The sequence below is a fragment of the Pteropus vampyrus genome, unplaced genomic scaffold (genome assembly GCF_000151845.1).
Source record: "Pteropus vampyrus isolate Shadow unplaced genomic scaffold, Pvam_2.0 Scaffold143, whole genome shotgun sequence".
Classification (NCBI taxonomy): Eukaryota; Metazoa; Chordata; class Mammalia; order Chiroptera; family Pteropodidae; genus Pteropus; species Pteropus vampyrus.
Genome location: NW_011888924.1, coordinates 1,944,995 through 1,964,700, shown reverse-complemented (window position 1 = coordinate 1,964,700; position 19,706 = coordinate 1,944,995). Strand labels below are relative to the sequence as shown.

At 37.4% G+C, this 19,706-nt stretch overlaps 1 protein-coding gene across 1 annotated transcript in view; it reads left to right on the top strand.

Moving 5' to 3' along the window:
* Window positions 1-19,706, top strand: part of HELZ (helicase with zinc finger) — a 148,479-nt gene that overhangs the window by 1,166 nt on the left and 127,607 nt on the right. Inside the window, exons 2-5 of the mRNA XM_023535656.1 lie at window positions 92-147; window positions 1,080-1,155; window positions 3,987-4,043; window positions 17,406-17,668. Coding sequence (XP_023391424.1) covers window positions 17,424-17,668 — 245 coding nt within the window. The 5' untranslated portion in view covers window positions 92-147; window positions 1,080-1,155; window positions 3,987-4,043; window positions 17,406-17,423. The remainder of the gene's footprint in view (window positions 1-91; window positions 148-1,079; window positions 1,156-3,986; window positions 4,044-17,405; window positions 17,669-19,706) is intronic.

Genomic DNA, 19,706 nt, shown 5'->3' with positions numbered 1-19,706 from the left:
TGCCTTTTCATTTCAGGCTGTTAAAATGTTTGCTACTGATCATGACTATATTACTGGTGTTGTATAGACTTTACTTTTCTATTTGCCTCAGGAATTGGATGAAGTAATTGATCACTAAAGAACTACAGTGCTGGTGAGATGTGTAAGGTGAGGCTGCAGTTGAAATGATTTACATTTTTTTCTTATTTATTTTAATCAACTCATAAGGGTAAAGCCGCAACTAAGTAATTTGCTGGGGGCGTCTTTATTTTCCAAATAACTTATTCAATCTAGTGGGTGTATAAGCAGAGCTAGATTTAGAAAGGGAAATGTGTCAAATGTACCAAACTTTTCAGTGACTGCAACATACTCAGCCATAGTGGAGCTTATCCAGAGCCAAATATTATTTGCAGCTATCCTTGATCAGTATCTTCACCAGGGTAATTATAGGTTGCCTATTTAAATTTCCTTGTGTAACTTTAATTGGATGTCTTAATTTTATCTGTGTTTTGGTGTCTATCACTTATTCTACATCGAGTGTTAGTGATTGTGTATGTGAGTATCGTGTGTCCACAGTGTGTGAGAATTTTATAAAGTACACTCTTTCCATTGTAAAGAATTATTTTAGGCAAATCTGTCACAACTGCTTTTATTTTTTTGAAAAATGGAATAGTACTTGTCTCATAGTTATTTTGAAATAAAAACAATAGTGTTGAGTTTTGTTCAGCTTTTTAGATAATACTGGTTTGTCATTATTTTCTGTTCACACGTAGTGTGTGAATTCAAAACGTTGCTTTATTTAATCTGACTTACAATGCTTTGGATTTAAAGGACATAATTGATATATAATGTTAATGAACAATTGGTATTAGATACTGGGGAGAAGTTTGCTAATTTTACATTTTTCACAAGCAATTTTTTTTACTTTAAAAATATTTTACTATGATTTATTGAGAAAATTAAGTTATGGTAGATTGATTAGTTACTGCAGGTTTTTTTTTTTTTAAACACATCTGGGTAGCATTTGGATTTTGAAATCTCATGACTTTTCATATCTATCACAACATCTGTTTAAGATGTACTTTATTTTTTTTTTTCAGATTGAGGCATACAATTGACATTTTGCCTTTTAAAAAAACTTGGGAGAGGAAGGTGGACATAAACCAAGATCCTTTTGTAAGTGCACACACCACATTTGCTTGTGTTTTAAACTCAGCAGTGCTTGTGTGTATTATATTTATTTTTATTCTTGGCAGGGCAAATATGAATTTTAAAATTTATTTTCAGCTTACAGACGGAGGCATATTCATGCCTTAGACTTCCCAATCTGAACCTTTTATCTTGTTTTGTTTTGTTGTTGTTTTTAATTTACAGATTCCTTTGTGGAAAGGAACAGTGATCTGCTTTTTGACCTATGGAGATGTTTGTTTGTAGTCTAAAATGGAATATAGAAACAGGTAGTCTTGTGTGGCTAGTGTTGTTTGGCCTGAATTGTGTCAAGACATTTTCCATAATTTTCACACATGTTGACCATGTGAAAGTGTTAGTATTCACTTCAAAGTGAAGTTAGTGGTTGGCCACCAAACAAGTTGTTACACGAGGTCTTCTAAAATGGGAAATACCATAGTATGGAAGGTTGTGGTGAAGTAGAAGTCTGTGTCTTTGAGCTGAATAAAGACATAGCTTTTTTAGTCTGTCCTTTTGGCTGGGAAGCTAGGACACTATTTTTAGGTAAGGCTGTAGTTTTTGAGAGCCAGTAAGTACCTCTCAATCAGCTGGTTAACTTGACTTTTGCAATTGTTAGCAAAAAATTTCGTTTTTTGATACTATAGATATTTAATCTACATTGTTTTAAAGTCTGTATACATTTATGGAATGTCCAGTGTTTTACTGGGGAGGGGAGTGATGCCAAACAACAGGAGAAATTATTCCTACTTGCACAAGGCCTTTTGCAGTTTAAAAATATGCAGCATGTTCATGAAAGGCTAAGAATATTGCAGAGGGACCTACAAATAAGTAGACCAGATCTTATACATGTGCTTTTGTTCTCTGTTTAAGAAGTAGGCTTGGTATTAATATTAAATGCAAATTGGTTTATAATTGTCAGACTATGTTTAAGATTCAGATACAGGCCTGGCTCAAGAAATAAGGTCCTTTGCCTGTTGTTTCAGTGCATAAAAATGCATAGATTTTGGGCCAAGTTTATCAACTTGAGAAGCTACTTAAAAATTATAAGCAAATTGTTCTGGTTGTTTATTTTCATAAACTTAGATAAGTATACATGGAAATGTAATTTGATTTTTAAGGAATATTTTGAAATGTTTTCTAGAAGAGAACTATGATGTGTGTGGAGAGTGTGGCCATACTAGCTTACAGTTCATTTCAGTTGATGGATGTAGTCAGGATTATTTCTGTAGCATTGGCTAGAAGCAGCATAAAACATAGTGGTCTATCACTTCAAGAGTGGCTGGGATAATATTTTTGAGTAGTCCTGAATTTAATAAAGTTAATATTCCTTTAAAAAATAATATCGAAGATGGATGTAACATGAAGACTTTTGATTTTTATATATAATTTTTTTTAAAGCCATCAGTTGTCTAAAAATAATTGAAAGTTTTCCAACATACTACCAAACAGTCATACCAACTTGTTTACTCATGTAGATTGTACTGGGTCATTTTCTCCAAGAGCAGAAAGTTGCCTGGTGAAACCAGAGTTTGTATGTTCATCTTGCTTTTGAATAAAAACAAATAAAAAAGCAAAAAACTGATTCGTTAGGGTCTTCAAAGAATGCACAGCATCTTTTTTGATTGCACCATTCTGAAGTGAATATTTGTGATTTTTGTTACTCCTGTGTCATATTTAAGGTGTTCGCTGCACATCTGAATTTGCCTTTTTGCTTTTCTTCTTTAGAAGTTCTTGTGAAAATATTCCTGTAAGGCGAGCTTCCTGTCAGTAGGCAACATGTTTAATATCATTTAAAACTTTATTTTTATTCGTTTATTTTTATACAAAACCGATGCATGCTATGGTAAACAGATTTGAGCAGTACTATGTAAAGTAAGTGTATATAAGTGTATAAAGTAAAAATTAAAAAAACAAACCAACCCTCTGTTTTCCTTCCTCCATCTTTTCGTCACGTTCCCCTGAGCTGACCATGGGAGACAGTTGGTGTCACTTGGCTTTTGGAAGACCTGTTCCTTGCCGAGCTATAGTGCTCTTAGCAAAAGCAGAGGGAGAAGTCCAGGAAGGCAGGGCTACTGAAGCAGTTTAGATGTTGTGCAGGGACTATTCTAGTCTTATTTCCTGTGATGTTATGTAATATTGATAATCTTAAACTACCGTAAGTTTAAGATAACTAATTGAATTGTTGAATTGTTAGTGAAACACTCAAACAGTTAATTCCATTGTCAGATTAGTACAGTTTTGATTTGTTGATATTTTAAGGAAATAAATATTTGTGAATCGAAGTCATATAACTTCAGGGCTGGGGGTAATGGTGATAGTTGCCATCTGTGAAATTGTACAATATGCTGTACAGTATCTTTATTATAAGCTTTCTATAATTCATTATCTCTCCTTTAATCCTCATAACTCTAAGATAGTTATTGTTATTTACGTTTTGCAAAGGAAGAAATTTAGACTAAATGTGAACTAACTAACAGACTAGTCACATAGAGGTGCTGGCGTTCTGTGCCCTTTCCATTGTAATGTGCTCCGCTGCTTCTGTCTAATCTATTTTCTAGACAAGGAAATTAGGCCTGAAGAAGTCAGGTGACTTGCTTAAGGTCACACAGCTAAGAAGTAGAAACATTAAACCAAACTTTTATCTCTTGACTCCTATCTCTGGACTCTGGGTCCTGGCTGGTTATGTATTTTTTTTTTTTGCAATACTGTGGAGCAAAAGACCATATGCTGTGAATACTGGATACAAAAGTTTCAGAACTGATACATCAGCAAGAGTGTTTTGTACTATGTATTCAAAATCTTTCTTCTCTCTCTTTCAGAAATTATAAAGAGCTCTGATGGGCTATTTGGGTGACACCCAGTGCAGTGAACTGCAGGTGAGTAAGGTTTAGGAGAGCCTTATTTAGAAAACAAGAACTTGGTAATGCCTGAGAAAGAGGCAAGAAAGTCTTAAGCTAGGCAAGAGTGTCTGAGCTAGGAAAGAATGAGGTGAGACAGGGTGGAACAGTGGGAACCCGAAGGTGCAGGTCCTGACTGAAATGGCCACTTCGAGAACAGATGGGATCCTGCTGAACGTACTCTGAAGAGACTGCCTGCTGCTTTGTCCGAGTTTGTTTGAAGAGAATCGAGGGTAGGTTAATCTTCCACTTGTGTTCTGAATGAGTAACTGCACAGGGCTCAACCTATCTGCATATGATTGGAACTTGAGAGGTCCTTCAGTTTTTGTGTCAGTATTCTTGAGTGGTAATCATCCTGTACTCTGATGAACTTGGTTAAGTATTGAATTGTTTGTTTTTCTTGTTATCTGCTGTGTATGTATTGTCATGAATCACTATATATCTGAATTTTTGACGATCTAGATACTGAGAACACATCAATAGAAACAAAAGTTTAAACTTTTTTTCTGCTGATTGTATTCCCTCTACAAGGTGGTTGTATTAGTCCTTCAAATTATCTTTTGCTGAAATGCCCCACTAAGTAAGAAAAACAACTTAGTCTTGAGAATATTTTTTCACAGTAATTGATCTTCTTGGTCTATTATAGTACCTTGGTCTTTCATTATTAAACTTAGGAAATGGTAATACTGCAGAAAAGTAGACTGTTTTAATATCATCCCTGTGGGGCATCAGTGCTAAAATTATTTTTTGATATGTTTTCAATACTAATCTTTTGTTAGACATCACCAGCTCCAGCAAGTTTCATTTGTTAATAAAACGGTTTGCCATCCTATCATTTTGGGCTTTGGCTGGGTAAGATTTACAAGACATTGCCAGCTACTTTTTACCCATCTGTTTTAAGCTGGAGATTTTAGTTTTAGTTTTCTATTTCTTGTAGTTAAAATAACTTTTTTTTTTTCCTTTTTAGTTGGCCCCTAGTTCTTTTTGTCCATGAGTCTGTACTGCTTTTTAAAAACTGTGATTTGGTCTGCCACTGAGTCAGCCAGTTGGCTTTGAGAATCCCAGAGATTCTCAAATGTGACAATACTCTAGACTTTTAGAATTTGTAATTGAATTTGGGCTTGGCTACTTGCTGATTGGTATAATCATACTTGGTTGGAGGGATTCTTTGTTTCTTGAGTTTATTGTTTTGCACGATTCATCCCCCCACAGGTTCATGGGGATGATCAGAAGGCCAGTTCAGGAGGCTCGTTGGTCCTTGGAAAGCTGGGATCTGGGGTTGCTGTAGGTCATCATGATAAGGAGTGCATGAGAATTTTCAGTTAAGCAAAGTGAGGGGAAGGTCGGACTTCTCTTTGAGACTGTATCAAGCTTGTATCCTGGAACCCCTTAGTATGGTGGAATGAACTTTCTTAAATTATGAGATAATTTGAGTTGATATTAAGTAAATTGTTAAAATTTGGGTTATCACACTAAAATAGTTAATTTTATTTTTGGCATCTATTAAAATATATTTTGCTCATTTTAAATTCGGGTTCATATAATTTGATTTTTTTTCTGTTTATTAGATCATTGGAACATTTCTGTGTTAAAGTTACCACAATTTTCATTTATATGATTACCTTTTGAAGGGTAAGATATTTTATCAAGTCATGCCTTCATAATTTGCATAAGTCTTTTTATGTTAGGTATTTATGTTGCTGGCTGGTTTTTAGTTACTACTTTAATCTACACTATTGTATTTTTTTCTAATTATCACTAGTGTAAATTTTTGAGTACATTGCTGTGTTAAATGGTGTGAATGTTTTTATGGCGTTTGCTATATCTTGCCATACTGTTTTTATTAAGAATATTTTTACCAGTTTGTACTACTAACAGATACATAGATGTTTCTGTTTCAACATAACTGGACAGAAATAATTTTCTCCTTAAGTTTTGCTCACTTAATAGTGTAGAGTGGTACTTGCATTTTTTTGTTTTTTTTTTTTTTCAAATAATGTTGAGTTTTACTCTTTGATTCTCTTCATGTTGAATTGTTTGTTCATATCCTTGGCCACTTTATGCAGTAAAATATCGATGTGGGCTTTGGATGGTAAGGCAAGTATAACTAGCTAATAAAGAGGTGATTATTAAAAAAACTAGAACACGTTCAGTGAAAATGTTCAAAGAGTCTGTTTTAGATGGTAAGTGATCTTGGGGATAGTGGTTAAAGGGGAAACAGGTGGATTATTCCAAGATTTAATTCAACAAATATTTATTGTGCATCCACTGTGCACCACGTGCTGTTGTATCCTCTGACTGCTTCTCAAGTTATCATCATGGTGTCTGCCTGGTCGAAGGAGGAGGCTGCTTGAGAATGCTTGCGGTTTCACCACTTGGGGGACTCTGGCTGCTGAAGTCCCTCTGTGGCTGCTTGGAGGGCTGAGGGGATCACTGTCTAGAACATCTTTAACTCATTCATGGCCTACCACTGTGCTGTGGTGCTCCAGAAGCTCTGTACCCCTGCAAAAATGAATAAAAAGTCATTCCTATGGACAAGGAAGTAGTCATCTAATAAGGAGAATAGAGGCACCAAAAAAATGGAAGACCTAATAGCAATTTGATAGGTGCCGAAACAGGGTTTGGGACAAAATGCTTAGGCATTAAGTGGAGGGAGTGATACTGCCCCCTTGGGGATATGGAGGAACACTTCAACTGAAGAGGTGGCATTTAAATTGCACTGCCGGGAAGAATAGCTTGAGCAGAGGCCGGGTTGTAGTGTTGGAAATGAGGCAGGTGTCAGGAATCTGTATATCCAAATTACCTGGACCTTGGAATACATAAAGGACCGTAGTTGAAGGTAAGGCTGCCAAGAGGTCAGGGCTGGGCTTCGGAGGGTCTCACATGTTTGACAGAGGATAAGTATGTTGGATTGGTAGTGAGGAGAAACTAGAGATAGGGACTTTCTTTGGATTTATGGTAATAGTCCAGGTGAGGGAGGATGAGGGCTTGAATTGAATTGGTGACCTTGGGAATGGAAAGGAGATGATGGATTCAAAAGCTATTTTGGAGGTTGAACAGAGAGATGTGACGGATTAGGTAGGAGGGCAAGGGAACAGTCAGTTCTATGCCTCGAGTCAGAGATGATGTTGAGGTTTTTCTGGTTGGGTGGCTGGCAGGATGGGACATCAGGCATAGGGAAGTCAGGAAGAACAGGTCTTAGGGGTTTAGAAGAGAGAAAAGATGAATTGGGTTTTGTGTGTGGAGTTTAAGGAACTAGTAGAAAGCCAAAATAGGAATTTTAATCTTTGAAGGATGTGATGAGGAAGTTCCGGGCCCAGAGGAGTGAGAGGGATCCGTGAGGTTTCATAGTCAGTTACAGTGAGGATTGAAACTCCCTGATCCTCTGCTCAGCACTCTTTCCCTGCCTCACACTGAGGGGACCTGAAGCTTCTCAGCTGTGCTCTTTCCCCAACACCTAGGTGTGCTCAGTAGAAAGTTGGAAGTGGCAGAGTTTATGATGGGAGTGAGGACCTTTTCTAATTAAAATTTTTTATTATGGAAACTTTCAGACATTCAGAAGTGGAAAGAGGAGTATAATCAATCCCACTGTACCCACTGTCCAACTTCAATGGTTATTAATGTCGTTTCACCTGTTTTCTCCCTCCCCATCAATTACATTGAAGCAAACGGGAGACAGTGTTTTGGTGACCTTAAACTTTGTGTATTTGCAGGTAACGAGAGTTGAACGGTTTAGAAGGATATGTTCCAAGCTTACTGGGTGGGGTCTGGACTGAACAGAAGTAGGATTAACTTCCAGAATTCCAGTGCTGCCTCAGACTTTGTTTTTGGGCAAATCACTTAAGTCTTCTGAGTCTTAGTTTGTCTGTGAGATGGAGATTTCAGCTTTACTTAATCACTTGAGATAAGGTAGGTAAAAATCCCCTCTGAACTCTAAACTCTGAGGCTAAAGTATTATGCAGATTTTAATTGTCAGTAGAGCTATTCCTTTGGGTTTCTGTGTTGCTGGCATGAAGTTTATATTATTCAATGAATTTTTATTATTCAGTAGATACTTATGTTAGGCCCCTGAGGCTTCAGTGAACAAAACAGACAAAATCCCAGCTCTTGTGGAGCTCATACTCTAGACCTAGAGGATAATAGTTTTACAGTGATTAATATAACTTACTTGCTTCATAAAATAGGTTTTTGCTTTTTCATATCTGATTGTCAGTAAGCATGTTCAGTGATTTGGGAGGAGACTCAAACTCTTCAAGAAATAAATTAGAATTATTGAAAGAAGGCTATCTTTAGAATTGCTGGCAATTCTGAAAAATGGGTCAGGAAAAATCAAAGCAATAAATGGGAAAACATCTCAGATTTAGCTGTTGATATAACTTTTTAAAAATTTGCTGCTTGTTTTTATTATTTTAGTCACTAAAACAGATGGTAGAGAGTCCATCAGGATCTTTCTTTTATGTATTTAAAACCCTTTGCCATATTGAATTAGGAGATTTACGTCTTGATGAAAGAGATTATTCAAAAAAGAATATGATTGATGATCTTAGTTTCTAGTTTTCTCAATAGGCTTAGGCTTTCTTCTAATGCTTCTTGCATACTCAGTGATTTTTAGAAAGAGTTTTAAAGAAAAATGCAAGTCGGGCTGAACATTAAGCACAGTACAATAAATAAAACTTTATTACTTTGTAGAATATTTTGCCTGTGCATCCCATACAACCGTCACAGATTCCAGTTTTGGATGAAAGCAGATGAATTTAAAGATAATACAACATTCCTCTTTATGACTTGGCATTCTAATGAGAACTGAATTTGGTACAGGACAGTTCTTGGAATGCTTGGCATTTAGGTTATTTTAGGCCATCTCTTTGGGAAATTCAGTTAAAGTACTTATTGAATGATTTGAGTGAATTGAATGATTGTCATGGGAATATAAATGATGTAAAATATGACTCCTATTTATGATAGTTTTGTTGGGCAGTTAAGGCATCCAACATGGTATGTTTAATCCAAGATAATAGGTGATTAAGAGGCCAGTTCCTTCTATGGGAAGTAACGATGGTTTTGGGAGGAGAGCGTTTTGGGAATGTAGGCCTTGAAATATTCATTTAAAGGTGGGTAGGAGTTGGGTCCAGAGAGGGGCAGGAAAGGACATTTGGGTGAGGGAGGGCATTGTCAGAGACTCAGGGTCTAGACCATGCTTGGGGCCTGTGTGGGAGTGCTGAGAAAGTTAGCTTATAGCCAGATTGAGGTTTGCCTGGGTACCTAGTAATGAGCTTGGAACTTATTATATAGGCATTTTGGAACCACCGTGCCATCTCTAGAGTAATGGTTCTTAGCTTTTTTCCTCCCTGAGGAAGTGTGACACACTTTTATTAGCCGCAGTGTGTCACCAAGGCCACACTGCCCAGTGAGGGAAAGGGGGGATGTTCTGATATGCTTTCCTTACTCCACTGTACTGAGTTCTGTGGGTTATTTTAGTGATGTATCCATCTGACTTTTCTTTCTTTTGTCACAATACATTTACTACTTTCTAGAATAGCGGTGTTTTCAGGATAAGAATGGAGTTTCCGGAGGGAGAGTAGTATATGAGGTTTAAAGACAAATTACTGACTTTTTAAAAAATGTCCATCTCGAGTTTTTTTTCCTAGCAGTCTTTTTGTTTAAATTTTTGTGTTTTTTAGATATGTAAAGAAACTTATGTATTTTATTACATTTGTCTTTTAAGTTTTCCTACAGTTTTATTGTTTATATAGGTTAATAATTAAAGATAAGTTGGGGTTTAATCAAGAACCGATTGCGGATGTTAGTAATTTCTGTCAAAGTAGATAGGGATAATGTTTAGCATAACTCATCCGTCTTCTGAAACTTTTACAAAGATGCATTTCACCCAAGTTAAGTATGAGGTAGATAATTTTCTTTTTCTAATGGAGACATGTATAAGACAGATACAGAAATCATCTTCAATTTAGATTGAAACTTTAGTTACTACTATTGGCTCCTGCTATTTGATCAGAGTTTTTTTTTTGTTTGAAGTCTGTCTCTAATCAAATAAGATTTAGGTCTTTTGGAATAAAAGAGGACCATGACTACATTAACAAGTAAAGTTAATTTAAGGAAGATAACTTCTTGATTTTTTTAAAAAATAAAAGTACATTTCGTGACTTGGTTTCATGGTGAGCTGGTGGTTATTCTCATACTGTTACAGAAAGAAGTCCACAGTGAGGAAAGAACGATGCTTATATATCATCTTTCTTCTTATCATCTGTTATTGAAACCGTCTTAATCCAGGCTAGTCTGCCTACCACCTCTGTGGTACACTCTTGATTTCATTTTTCTTTCCATATTTACTTTTGACACTGGACCAGTTATCTGAGATGGAATTCTTCAGACGTGTCCTACATTTTGTGCCAGGCGAACTCAGTGGTTATTCTATTCAGAGACATTCTTTCTGAGGCACCATTCTTGCCTCTAAAACCTATGCCTTTTAGAAGAGAAATGTATAGGCTTTCCATGCATTAACAACAAACTTATTCTTCTGTATCTATTTCTTTTCAGTTTTTAAAGACCATGTCCATTAAGACATTGAGATTCATAGTTTAAAAATAATTTAAAAATTTTTATTTTGAAAATTATCTTACAGTAAAACCGACTTTAATTTGGTATACAGTTCTGTAAAATTAACACATATAAAGTTTGGGTACCCATAACCACAATCAGGATACAGAATAGTATCATCACCCTAAAAACTCTTTCATGCTGTTCATTTACAGTTACCCATCCCCATCCCAAAACCCTTTCAACCACTGACCTTTTCTCCATCCCTATAATTTCGTTTTTTGAGGGTATATTATTTAATGGAATGGGTTCTTTTACTTTGTCTTTGAGATTCATCTAAGTTATTGCATGTATTGAAAGTTCCTTTTTATTGCCGAGTAGTTTTCCATTATCACTCATTAAAGGACATTTAGGTTGTTTCTAGTTTTTAGTTGTTATGAATAGAGCTGCTAAAAACATTTGTGTATAGATTTTTGTGTGAACCTAAGTTTTCATTTCTCTAGGGTAGCTGTTTCTGGGGAGAGGGGATTACTGGGTCACATAATGAGTGTATTTTAACTTTATAAGAAACTCTCAGCCTTTTTTCCAGAATGGCTGTATAATTTTCTATTCCCAACAGCAATGTATGAGAGTTCCAGTTATTCCACATCATTGTATTATCAATATTTTTAATTAAGCCATTCTCGTAGGTATGTAGTAGTATCTAATTATGGTTCTCATTTGCATTTCTCTGCTGACTAATCTCATTGAACATATTTTCATGTGCTTCTTTGCCATCATCATATCCTTTCTGTGGAGTGTTTGTTGAAATCTTTTGCCCAGCTTTTAATCGGGTTGTTTTCTTATTGTTGGGTTCTGAGAGTTTGTTATATATTTAGATAAAATCCTTTTTCAGATATGTGATTCGCAAATAGTTTTCACTCAGTCTTTTATTCTTTTAACAGTGTCCTTCAAAGGGCGAAATGTTTCATTTTGATAAAGTCAAATTTATCAGTTTTTATTTTGGAATTGAACTGAGATGAATAGATTTTAGAACAAGTTTCTATTCTATAAAAGTGATGAAAAGAAACTTAGTGATAGGAATGTTCTCATAAAGTTGACTTTTGTGGAAGGTACAAAAGTTATAATTTTATGGAAAAGTGGTGCTAATTAATACACTCTCTAGTCTTGGGGACACATATGACTTTTGCTTAATCAAAGGAGATGCTTGGCTAGGTTTGTGAGGTGTTTCACACTTTTTAAAAATGATAATCATTAACGTGGCTAATATATGTATGTATATATATTTTTATATATATATGTATATATATACTTTTTATAATGCAGAATTATGTAGGAAATTAGTCTTTGAGAATGTTTCAGAGGTAAGATGGTGCTATTTTACATTCACATTTAATGCTTTTGGGAGTGCCTGATTTTGAGTTTCTCCTCTATTGGAACAGCATTAGAGCCTTGATTATGGATTCAGAATCAGTGTCATGGCTAAAAGCATGAGCTGTATCAGACTGTTTAGATTTGAATCCTGCCTCTCTAATTTACAGTATAACTATAAGTAATTTCTCTGTGCTTTAGTTTCCTTGTCTGTAAATGGGGATGATAATAATAATAAAATGCACCTTATAAGGTTGTTATAAGGATTAAATTATATTACATGAATATAGTCTTTTCAGCAGCATCTGGCACACAGTAAACATTCAGTAAATGGTCATTATTATTGCCGAAATAGCTTTATGATAAAGTTTAAATGTTTTAGAATTATGTTTTCAAGAAGCAGAATAACCAAATATCGCACTAAGCCATTTCTCTCCCATGCTTACCTTTTCTCTTTATACTTATTGATTATTAGTAATCAATAACTGTGACCAGTGTTGTTAATAATCATATGTATACACTGTTTTACAAGACAATTATCAGCTCATTTGGTTTTTACTTAAGGTACTAATCAGATATCAGTTAGCTCCAACTGCCTGAAATATTAGCCTAAGGTGGCTTAAGCTAAAAAGAAATTTCTTGGCTCACCTAACTGCAAAGTCCAGGCACAGCTAGCTGGATTCAGGGCTCAAATAATGTCATCAGGGCTGAGTTTTTTTTCCCCCATGAATCAACTTTATCTTTTCTTGTATAGATTTCAGTTATAGGTGTTATATGTTAGACAGATGGCCGTACAATAAGCAACCTGTGTAGCCTCTCAGATTTTAGATTCAGCAGGAAAGAGCACCTGTTTCTTTCCCAGAAGCTTCAGCAAAAGTCTCATGATGTCTCATTGGCTCTTATGGGGTCACAGGTCTTACCCTGAGCCAATCCCTGTGTTTGGCCTGTGAAGCTTGAATTGGCCAGTTCCAGTCACATGTCACCCTTGGATCCCTGGTGGAGTCAGCTTTTCAGGAACCACGTGGACTAAGAGTGGGGGAGAGGTGGCTTTTCACAGGGAAATTGTGGGCTCTTATTTTCAGGAAAAGGAATGGATACTGGGTAGCCAAACAACTAATGAAATATTAGTCTCTTTTTAATAGGTTTCTGATTCAGTTTTCTTGCCTATAAGTTACATTGTCCAAGTCTGTGTTCCCCACAGGGGTAGGAATTTGCAGAAAGTTACAGTGTTTTCTATTCTTTTAGTGAAAGTTGGATAATTTTTAACAGGAAGAGAAAGAATCAACGTAGATAGGGATGGACTTTTAACAGTGGGTGGATGTGGTGCTGCTTCTTACACTGTTGTGATTTATGTGACTCAGCTCCTTTCCCTGGGCCTCTCATTTGTCCTGGGAGAAACTGTACTAGGCCCACCTTGGTCTATGTCTGTCCTAGGATCAGGCCAGACAAGAGCGTATGCTGTCTGTATGGATGTATTCGTGTATCCTAGAGTGTCACCTACACAATGAAGTGTATCGGGCTGCTGGCCTTGTACAGGAGTAGTTCTAGATCTCTATGTATTTTCTTTCTTTTTTCCTCAAGTTTTTTTAAACAAACTCTGGCCAGTTTTATTAAGAAAAAATTTGCATGATTTTCTTTTCACCAGTCTGTTTGTTCTGGCATGCTTTTAATGTTACCAGAATCACCTGAATCAGTGATGGCCAGGGTGCACACTCTAGTATTTTCCACACACTCTCCCCAATTTAATATTATTGCCATTGTAGTGATGGGCACAGTCTTGGCCAACATGGCGTAGTACTCACTTCAGATTTCCTCAAGGCTGAGCAGTTGTTGGATAGGATGGCCAGTTTGGCTTTGCCTTCTCTGATCATTTTCAGAGTCTGCTTGTACGCCAGCATGTACTTGCCATTTTTCATAACAAGTTGGAGCCTAGAGTTGATTGACTCCAGTGACCTTTTCATCCTTGTGGCCACCATCTTCCTGTCTTAGGTGTGGGATGGCCCCCATCACAAGAGCAGCTGCCAAATTGGCCAGCGAGTGAGCAAGGCTTTCACCATGTGTTTTGTATAGTCCATTTTAGCATGGCCTCAGACATTGTCTCACTCTGACTTTGGCAGTTTTTATTTTACATTTGAGGAAGCACTTTAACTTCTTCAGAAGGAGTATGTGTCACAAGGTCATACTGCTTTCTGAAAAACAGTTGAACAGAGACCTGCCTTGTACTGAGATCCACACTACAGCAAAGTATTCCTAGTGAGATTCAGGTAGGTCTTAGAAACTAATTATCAGGACCTGATTACCAAAGATAATTATGGGAGAAACCTTCTGAGGTAGACATCTGAGCCTAATGTATCAGAGACTTAATCTCTATAGTCAATTCCCACCAAAGCTCCTGAAATGAATGGTTCTGCCTCTAATCTCTACTTATATATTAATGTTACTGAGATCTCCTTGGCTAATACGTTTGGTGACTGATGTTGACAGTAGTCTTTGTGATCTCCCCTCTTAGCCAGTTTTAGGGATTGGCTCATCTTTCAGTGACATACAGAAGCACTTATTTCTCCAGTGGCTATTCTTGCATAATCATTATCAGTTTATTGAGATGGAGACAAAAGGTAAAGATATTTCCTCCGTCAAGTGGATAAAGTAGTTATGCAGAGTGATATTTTATTTTCTATAATAAAACATTGTATGTTGAAATCAGTAAAGTGGTTTCCACTTTATATAAATTGACAATTTGGAATTTTAGGAAAGTAATAATAGCTAACACCTACTGAGCATTACTGTGTGCCAGGCATTCTTTTAAGTACTTTATGCATATTATTTCATTTAATCCTTAAAATAACCATAGGAGATAGGTTTTGGTTGTCTTCTTACCATTTTAGAGATGAGCCAGTTGAGATAACTTGAGATTAAGTTCAACAAACCATAAAGGCTTCCTTTTTTTGAACTTTGGCTCTGAGTCTGTGTTCTGGATCAATGTGTTGCATCCTCTTCTTAGGAAGAATTTAGCTTGTGTGTTATCAGTTTTTTCTTTCTACTTCTTTTTGTAATATTTTCTAGATGTGGGCTGGGAGTTTTATAGATAAGATTTGCTAATTCTAGGGCCTTTGATATTCATGGATTTATCCATCCACTGTTGTTGTTATCATCGGGCAGGCAAATACTATACACTTGTCTCTATCAGTAGTTCTCAAGCAGGAAGGACTTTACCTCCCAGGGGACATTTGCTAATATCTGGAGACATGTTTAGTTGTCACAAATCGGGAGATATGCTACTGGTACCTAGTGAGTAGAGGCCAAGGATGCTGCTAAACATCTTACAATGCACAGGACAGATCCCCACAGCAAAGAATTATTCAGTCCAAAATTTCAATAGCATTAACTCTGGTCTGTATAATTAGTGGTTATCTTGTAATGCCATTCTTATGTCTAATGGGAAAAGTCACTGCAGTAATATAGAAATCATTTTTGATTTTTGTTTGATAATTTATTTCACTCAGATTAACGCATGTTAGTATATGGGGCATAAATACCTCTGTAACTGATATATTTAAGTTCTTTTAAACCGAAGTAAGAATTATAGCTCACTGAAGGAAAGCTGAGAAAGTTTAAAGGGAGGAAGCCATGTAAAGACTAAAAATACAATATTCTAAATATTTGTTGGATTATTTTGTGAATAACACAATTAGACTTTATTTTTTATGTTGAAAATGTTAATTTGTTAAATGTAAACATTTAAAATATCCTATAAATTTCAAAACATGTTTTGGTATTTTTTTAATAAAAAATTTCAAAGTGAGAAAAGTAGAGAATATTACATTGTACCCCATGTATATACTACCCATATTTAACAAATGCTAACAAATACCGAAGTCCTTTTTGAATTCTTCGTCGTCCTATTTCTTTGATATTTCTACTTTTTTGACGATACACCAAGAATCTCCAAAGTCAAGGGGGCCTAAACCTCTTCTAATGTCTGTCATCATGCTTTACTCACTGCCACTGTCTTTTGTCTGACCATCAGCAACTTTCTCCCCTCACCTTTCACTGCAATATATAGGCAGCTGCAGAACAGCCAGGAGAAGGCAGAGCCAGGTTGTCGTCAAAGCTAGTGGAGAGGGCGGGCAGGAGTGTATGGGTAAGCTGGAGAGAGGTAGGAGGGACAGGTAAGTACGCTGGGGCCATTCGGTAAGGTGGAAGGTAGGGAAGAGCAGGAGGGTGACGACGGTGGGAACAGGCAAGAAAAGCAGCATCGATGCTTGACAGAGCTTGTGACAAGAGGTTACGTCAGCAAGAGAGACCCTCTGAAGCAGTGTTGTGATTGCCAGGTCAGAGGATTTTAAGGCCTTCTCTGCCCAGGTTTGCTGCTCCCTGTTGTCCCGAGCGCTGTAGCTAGGGAGAGGCCGCCTTTCAATTCTGTGTCTCACTTGGACTAGTTTATTTGTCTTTTATTAGTGGTAATGGTTGCTTCTCACCAGTTCTTCACAGGACTTATATATGATAGGTTTCTGCTTTATTTAAAAACTTTCTGTGGTGTCCATTGCGTATGGAATAAAGCCCTCACTTCTTGTGGCATTTGAGGTCTTTCCTAGCTCCTCTCCCTTCTCCTCTCTAACAGGACAGCTGGAGTCTGTCGCGTACTTTCTTTTGGTGATTTCGCTTGAACTCTTCTCTCTGAAAAGCTTGCCTGTGCTCTCCCTATCATCTCTGTGTGGTGAACTTCTTTTCACTTTTGAGGCCAGCTCATGCCTTTTGGCAGATGGAATGTCTTTCTTGTAATTGTTCATTTGTGCTCTGCCTCTCTTGCTAGAATATGAGTTTCTTAAAAGCACTGATGACACGCTCCATCTTTGATTTCAGTGCTGCCAGCACATGGTCTGGCCTCGGGACATGTTTGCTGAATTAAATTAATAGGCAGTTCAAACTTGCGTTTTAGCCACTTTTCTATATTGGTGGGAAAATTCCTACATGGTATATAGGTTTTGATTTTCTGCAATCAGTCACAGAATTACAAGACTGAAATTGGGAGGTTTGAATATGAAACATTTCCACACCTTCCGGTTAAAAAGAATAAAAGGAAGCCTTTATGGTTTGTTGTATTTGACAATATTCAAAGTCATGTTTCATTTATAAATTTGTCTCATTTATAAATTGGATGTTTTGTTGGTATGATCCCGACTTACAGGTGACATTTTGCTTGGATCTTATACTAAAGACTTCATAAGATATAAAAGAGAAGTATAGATTTTGTAGCATCAATAGCTGCTGCTCAGCTGCGACCTTGATCAAAAGGCTGGTTGCGAGTAACTATTCAGATAGATAATTAAGCTAACTGAAATAGGAATGGGGTTAGAATTTATAATTAATAAGTTTTGAAATCTTTTCTTACTTGTTCTTTCTCTCTGTCTTCAGGATTTTTGTCCCTGAGTCATGGAAGACAGAAGAGCTGAGAAGTCATGTGAACAAGCGTGTGAATCACTCAAGAGGCAGGACTATGAAATGGCCCTCAAGCACTGCACAGAGGCCCTTCTTTCTCTTGGCCAGTACTCCATGGCCGACTTCACAGGGCCATGTCCACTGGAGATAGAAAGCATCAAAATTGAGAGTCTTCTTTATAGAATTGCCTCATTTTTGCAGCTGGTGAGTAAACTGTTGATAAGCCAATGCGAAACCATGTAAAATGGTCCGTTTCATTGACTGGGGACTATTCCTGGTCACTCCCTCTATAAATCACCTAATTCTGGGCTGAGGAGATGAGTGAAGTGGCTGTTGATGGCAAGCAACTGTGTTTTTAAGCCTTGAAAATTGTACTATTACATAGCCTTTTGGACTATTTGTTTGACACTTTTTTTTTAGTGCATATTATGTGCTAGATAACTGTTTTAGGTGGTCGGTATACATTGGTAAAAAAGAAGAAGATCCCTTTTTTATGGCACTTTTTCAAGGGGGGACAGATAATAAACAATAGACATCGTAAATAAGTACTTTAGATTGTTAGAAAGTAACAGTCTGCATGAAAAAAAGGTAGAACAGAGCAAGGGAGATTGGGGTTACAGGGTTAGGGTTGCAGTTTTAAATTGGTTGGTCAAGGTAGGCCTCATCGATGAGGTGATATGAAGGCGGTAAGGGAGTGAGCCCTGTTGAAATCTGGAGGAAGAGCATTACAGGCAGAGGAAATCAGTGCAAAGGCCCTGAGGCAGAAGCATGTCTGCCATGTTTGAGGAACAGCTAGGAGGCCAATGTGCTGGAGTAAAGTGCATGAGGGGGAGAAGGTCACGGGGCTAGATCCTGTGGGGCATCTCGGGTCACGGTAAGGACTGGTTTTTATTCTGCTTGAGGTGGGAAGTGAAGCTATTGTGGGATTTTGAGCAGAGGTGTGGCATGGTCTTATTTAACAGGAATTCTTTGGCTTTTGTGTCGAGAATAATTTATAAAGGGGTAAGAATAGATGCAGGGAGACTAGTTTGGAGGCTTTTGGAATAATCCAGGCCAGAGATGACAGTGGCGCAGAACAAAACGGAAGCAGGGGAGCTAGCGAGAAGTGGTTTGGTTCTGGTTCTAATTTCAAGGTAGAACCAGTAAGATTTTTTAATATATTGAATGCAGGGAGTGAGACATACAGAGCGGTCACAGGTTACTTACTTTGATATGTTTTTGTCTGAGCAATTTGAAGAATGGAGTTTCTTTTGACTAAGATGAGAAGGCTGTACATGAGCAGCAGGCTCTGTCGCGGAGAGAGGTCGTTTTGGACACGGTGAGTTTGAGATGTCTCTTAGATATCCTGCCGCAGATGTTATGTACATAGTCATTTATGCAGGAGTTTGGGAGAGAAGTCTGGGCTAAAGACACTAAGTTTAGAGTCTTGGCTCATAGCTGTTATATAAAGTCTTGGGCCTAGGGGCACATCACCAAGGAGTGAGTGTAGGAAGAGAACAGGAGATCAAGGGCTTAGTCTTGTGGCTCTACAGTTTTAGGAGGTTGGCGAGAAGAAGTGGAACCAACAAAGCAACCTGAAAGAGCAACCTGAGGTAAAGGAAAACCAAGAGTAAGGTGTCGTGGTAGCTGAGTGAAGAAAGCGCATTCAGCGAGGGAATGTTCAGCAGTGTCAGTTGTCGTTCCCTGGAGTGGAGTGTGAATGTCCAATTAAAGAGAGTTTAAGAGAATCAGAGGAAAGGAATTTACATACATGAGTACAGACAATTCTTGAGGAGTTTTGCCCCAAAGAGGCACCAAAAAATGAAATGGTAGCTGGTGGGGGAAGTGAAGTCAAGAGAATGATGTTTTTAGATGGGCAGTAATAACAGTATGTTTGTTTGTAGGACTGAACCGATAGAAAGCAAAAAGTTAACGATGTTGGGGAATCAGAGGAGGCTTGCAGGAGCGACATTTTTCCGTAGGCCGGAGATCTGCACGAGTGGTAGGCTAGGCCTTAGTGGTGAATGTGGATGACTTGTCTGGTAACAGGTGGAGGCAGAGAGTGTGCTGGGAAGCAGGTAGATGCGATGCTGACGCTCTGTGGAAATTCTCTCAGGGCTTCAGTTTTCTCAGTCAAGCCATCAGCTGAGAACAAGAACAGGGGCCCAGGAGGTTCTGGCGATTTGAGGTTAGGGAAGGTGAGGAGTAGGAGTGTGAGTAAAAGGACTAGGTAGGGAAGTAGACGATGGTGTTTGTCTGTAGAGTATTGTGTAATTTTCAGAGAGCACAGGAGTTAGC